The sequence below is a fragment of the Limanda limanda genome, chromosome 3 (assembly GCF_963576545.1).
Source record: "Limanda limanda chromosome 3, fLimLim1.1, whole genome shotgun sequence".
Lineage (NCBI taxonomy): Eukaryota > Metazoa > Chordata > Actinopteri > Pleuronectiformes > Pleuronectidae > Limanda > Limanda limanda.
In genome coordinates this window covers 13,884,061-13,889,756 of record NC_083638.1, presented here as the reverse complement: position 1 = coordinate 13,889,756, position 5,696 = coordinate 13,884,061, and the positions used below count along the sequence as shown (strand labels likewise).

Below are 5,696 nucleotides of genomic sequence, written 5' to 3'. Positions count from 1 at the left end.
GAGAGAGAGAGAGAGAGAGAGAGGTGGTTAGTGCGCGCGGTGTGTGTGTGTGAGAGGGGTGAGATTTGAGAAATAGGAGGGGCTTCTAAACGACTAGAAATGTCAATCTGAGCAAGGGAGTCCCAATAATCTGAAGCAATCTGTAAGGACCTGACCTTAGTCCATCCAGATCAATAGGGAAGTGAGGGTGGAGAGCAGCAGCAGAAGAGGGAGAAATCAGGGGCGCCACCGGATCGTTTACACTGGCTGTTCCCGAGGAAATATAGACTTCCCTTTGCTCGCACCTTTTGTTTTTGCTCACATGCTCACACTGTAAAAGTGGATATCGAGGCAATTCCCCTTGCTTTGTGAGATCGCAGCAGAGCTTTCCCCCTCCTCTCCCACACCGCCATGTCTTTCCCTCAGCTGGGATATCAGTACATCCGACCGATATACCCGCCGGAGCGCCAGGGGATCGCCAGCAATGCCCGGGCCGGGACCGAGCTCAGTCCGTCCGGCGCGCTCTCCAACGTCCTCTCCTCTATGTATGGATCTCCTTTCGCCGCGGCAGCGCAGGGCTACGGAGCGTTTCTGCCTTACTCCAACGACATATCTATTTTCAATCAGCTGGTGAGTCACTTCTTCTTCTCTCTCTCTCTCTCTCTCTCTTAACTCCTCCGCAACTTTATTTGTTTTCGTGTCAAAAAGAAGAGGACCGATAAAGTGCTCGGGCCTCCCCGGGACGTTTGCTGGCACCTTTGTGTTTTTTGGGAGTGCAAACTTTCAGAGCGCCGTGGTGAACTTTGTCTCTGAAGAATTTGAGTTAAAAAGTGGTTAAAAAGTAACGCATTAACGCGCTGTGTTTTTTAGCTGATTGGTCGCACGTAATTTCCTGGCACTGACGGCAAAAGTGGCACTGAAATGTGAAATGTGCTGTGGGAGGTTTACAGGTAGTGAACGTGAGGTGTACGTGCGTAAAAGTCAAGTCTGGCAAATGTTCGATTTTCGATAGGTTTTTTAAAAAGTTGCAATATTTCACGAAGTTGTGAAGTTTTTTTATGTGGATTTAAGTTGTGACAAAAAAATGCACCAATCGTGTTGTTAGTTTGTACTTTAACAGGTAGATTACCTTATTGTTTTATTCTAAATCTACGTCATGTTGTTGTGATTATTTTTTATCATGGAGCAGAAATCCAGACAAACTCGCTGTTATCAATATTTAAAGTCTAATGAATCCCTCTGCTCTTTGATTCTTTGTCTCTGCAGGGTGCTCAGTATGAGCTGAAGGACAGTCCCGGGGTCCAGCACCCAGGGTTCGCCCACCATCACCCTGCGTTCTACCCCTACGGCCAGTACCAGTTCGGTGACCCGTCCAGACCCAAGAACGCCACCAGGGAGAGCACCAGCACCCTGAAGGCCTGGCTCAGCGAGCACCGCAAGAACCCCTACCCCACCAAGGGCGAGAAGATCATGCTGGCCATCATCACCAAGATGACCCTCACCCAGGTGTCCACCTGGTTCGCCAACGCCAGGAGGAGGCTAAAGAAGGAGAACAAGATGACGTGGGCCCCGCGGAACCGCACCGACGAAGAGGGGAATGTTTACAGCAGCGATCACGAGGGGGAGGAGGGGGACAAGAGGGAGGACGAGGAGGAGATCGACCTGGAGAACATCGACACGGAGAATATCGAGAGCAAGGACGACTTGGACGACCAGGACGACCTGCATTCAGACATTAAACTCGACGGGAGGAGTGACTCTGAGATTTCGGACGGCTATGAGGATTTACAAGGGCCCGACCCGGGGTTTCTAAAGGCTGTGCAGGGGAAAGAGGGCAAAGACGTGGAGCGAGGTGGGGAGCACTTCCACAGCCACCACCACCACCACCACAGCCACCACTCGCCTCTGGACCTCAAAGCGTCCCAGGCGAACGGGGAGCCTCTCAAACTCAACCCGGTGTCCGCGGGCTCGCCGCCCTCAGAGAACAGTCCTGCTCCGGCCCAGAAGCCAAAGATCTGGTCCTTGGCAGAAACGGCCACGGCGCCGGACAATCCGCGCAAATCGCCGCAAATGAACGGCGGCCACTCCGCGGGCCCCCCTGCCCAGACCATCATCGCCCCCCACAGACTCATCTCCTCTTGTCCCGTTGGGAAAATGCACAACTGGACGAACCGGGCCTTCTCGGCGCACCAGCTGGCTTTACTGAACTCGAACCACTACCTGGGCCTGGCGAACCAGGCCAACGCCACGGGCCTGGCCCTCTACAGCAGCAGGCACACGGAGGACAAGAGTCATAGTTCAGAGACTCCAGTCACAGGTACTTGTCCCCGACACTGAGACGCGCATGTATAAATAGGCCTAACTACCAAACAAAGACACTAGACCTTTTGCCCGTCATACATTTCTATTATTTTCAACCTCCTCTCTTCTTTTGCCTTCCTTTGCTTGTTCGTTGGATTTCTGTTGTTGTTTTTTTCTCTCTATAGGCCACACAGATGAACAGTGTTACAATGTCATAGCTTACAAAGTACAGAGTGTGTGTGTGTGTGACAGAGAGAGGGAGATTGTGTGTGTGTGTGTGTGTGTGTGTGTGTGTGTGTGTGTGTGTGTGTGTGTGTGTGTGTGTGTGTGTGTGTGTATGAGTGTGTGTCCTCATCAGAAAGCATTTAACAAAACGTGGAAATGGGTGAAAACATGTTCTCATTTTTTTTTTACCCCTTCTCTTCCCTTTATTTGGCACCGTCACATCCATGTGATATTAAAGCCCATGTGCTTGTATTTAATGGTTTACACACAAAAAAAAAGCCCTCAACCCATTAAACCAACTCGTTTCCAACAGTAAATTCACTGATGTGCTCTGATAGTTCACTCACTACATGTTCATTCTCATTGCCACACTTTCAGAGAGATCTTAGTGCCTTGGATGCAGAATAAGAGAAGCTGTTTTACACCCACTTCAAAAATAATGAGGCTGTCAATTAAATGACATTTGGGAATTTTCCTTTTGATGCCACATCCCATTTAATTTTTTTAAATTTTTTTAAACGCCATATTTACCTGCATTAGCTTTTATTTGGAAGTTGTTGTTTTTTTTATCCCTGTGTGTGCGCTTGTGTTTTTTCGACAAGGCCCATGTTACACTTGTTTGGTCATGCAAATGAGTTCAATGCAAATTCACTACCGGCGAGTTTTTGAAAAAGGCAATTGTCACTTTTATATCACTTTGTGTTTTCGCTCCTCATGAGGCTAATATTTGTGTTTTTCCAGATCTTTCCTTAATTTTAATTTCGTTTCCCCCCCTGTATATTCCAGGCCTCAGAACCAACCAGACAGCAGCGATGGTTCTTTCGTCTCTCTCTCGCTCTCTCTCTCTCTCCTCTCCATAAACCCATCCTCTTCTATTTTTAAATTTTTTTTTATTTCAATATGGAATGTAAAATAAGAATAATGCATCTCTGTATACTTACATTGTAAGCATGTCCTGTGTAAAACTGCTAATGTTATAATGTATGAACCTGTAGTCTGTGAGTTCTTCCTTTTTTGTTTCTTTTTTGTAAGTTCTGTGAGGATTTGATGTTCAAATGTGTTTTTGTATATAAAGTTAAGAAATATGTACATACTTGTGAACTAAATTGTACAAGAAAGTCTATATTTTTGGCTAATAAATGAACTGCTGCAACTTTAAAGAATTGTTGGGTTTTTGGCCGCGGGTATTTTGACAGCTGCTTTTGATGGTGGCTGTTATTGTGCATTGCAGTTTGAATTGCACTGCCTTGGTTGTTGTGTGTGTGTGTGATGATGATGTGCGTGTGTGAGTGTGTGTGATGATGTGTGTTTGAGTGTGTGTGTGTGTGTGTGTGTGTGTGTGTTGGAGGACAGCCTGAGGCACAGACTTCATCCTCCGTGGCAGTGATAAGTAAATATTCGAGAGGGATTTATCACACTTTTATGGTGGAGGGACTTAAGGCTAATTAGCCAGTGTTGCCTCGTACATTTGGATATTCATGTTGTGGGATTATCCTTATAGAGAGAGGTGTAGCGGCCGCATTACAATGAATCAGTCTTTCATTTATATTTCCGCCTGAAATTGTGTGCTTCTATAACGACACTTTCTAGTGAATAAGTGCTACATGATCGGTTTCTCTGTGCAGCTGATCCCAAAGATGGATTTTGGCTTTTTTTTGCAAACGCAACTCCCAGATCCCATCGTGCACAATTTGTAAAGCTTCCCGCTCCTCGCATGCATCATACACCCTCCTGCTCTCTGCTATAATTGTAATATATCGCCGCTGTACAACTAATAATAACATCATTTATTTTGTTCGCCCGTGATGTGATCATCTGCATGTGTGTGTGTGTGAGCCTCGCTGAGCAGAGTTTATGTAAACTTAGTGTTGGAGCTCCCTCTACAGTCACTAGCAGTCGGCCATGTTCCTGTGCACACACACACACACACAAACGCCTCACATGTGTTCTTTTTATTTTATCTTATTATTTCTAGCCCATTCTTAATTTATCCATCACTTGCGATATGAAATTCGATAGTATTTTTTTGTTTTTATAAATCCGTCACTTCATCCTACCTTTTTCAACGCGTGCTCGAGCCTCAGTTGTGACTTTATGATGTGCAAACACAAGTGCATCTGTCAGAACGAATCAATGGAATTATTTTTACTCTCTCAGAAAGCAAGATTTGATATTTGTTTATTTTAAAAGACGTGAATACTATCAAATTTGGCCCAATTTTTTTTTAAGATGAATTTTTTATTAAAAAAAAACGGTATTTTCAGTTATTTTATTTGGCATCACAATTACGTTTATATTTCTTAAAAAGCACAATAAAACCAAACCGGACACATTTAATGAATACATAAGAATTGGGATTTTTTACACTCACAACTAACTGAAGGTTTTCTTTTTTTTAAAGAGGCTTTTAACTTGAAGAATACAGGACTTCTAAACTATCCCTTGAAATCCCATTCAGACGTCTCGCTGTCTTTTATGTGTTTAGATCCGCTGCGATGAAATGAAATATTAAAGAATAAAAAGTAAAAAGAAAAATGATATCAGTGGTGGAAAAATACTGTCAATAATTATATTCAAATTTCACCGTGATTCCAAAACATCTCCAGCCTCTGAAAAGACTCACAAGAGACATTAGAGTCAAATCTTTGTTTTTTTAACCATTAGTAAAAAAAAATCTGTCAAAATATATTTTAATGTTTGAAAAAATCTAATGAATTATTTTTGGCCACAGACTGATTTCCCTGCAACGAAAAGGCCTCGTCTTCGGTTGATATTGTGATGTTTTCATCATTATTTATTAAACTCATATTTTATTTCTTTTCACCGTTTAAAATTTAAAGGAGTCGGATTTTCTGGAGTCACTCGTATTTAACGACGAATAAAGACACACGGAGTCTGTCACACATTCCTCCTCTGGACTCACACGGTCATCGAGGACAATAGTGTTTAATGTGTGTGATTCGGGGCAGCGGATGAAAAGCGCTGATTGGCTGGAGCCGTTGTTTCCTCTCTAGGTTTTGAGGGGATGTGTCTTTAAACAAACCTCAGCTCAGCCGAGGGAAACACTCCGCAGCCCTTTCTGCAAGCTCCTCGCACCATGTTGCCTTCCTGTCTAATCAATTATCTCCCTCCAGAGCCCCCTCGAACCGCGAGATGCATATTCATAGGTGGCACCGCAGCTTGATGTAAAA

The 5,696-nt window shown here is 44.2% G+C and overlaps 1 protein-coding gene across 1 annotated transcript; it reads left to right on the top strand.

The window, feature by feature from the left end:
* Window positions 1-390: 390 nt before the first annotated feature.
* irx3a (iroquois homeobox 3a) lies at window positions 391-2,913 on the top strand. Its single transcript, XM_061068797.1, has 3 exons — window positions 391-609; window positions 1,246-2,296; window positions 2,888-2,913. The coding sequence occupies exons 1-3, from the start codon at window positions 391-393 to the stop codon at window positions 2,911-2,913; spliced, it is 1,296 nt and encodes a 431-aa protein (XP_060924780.1).
* Window positions 2,914-5,696: the final 2,783 nt, after the last annotated feature.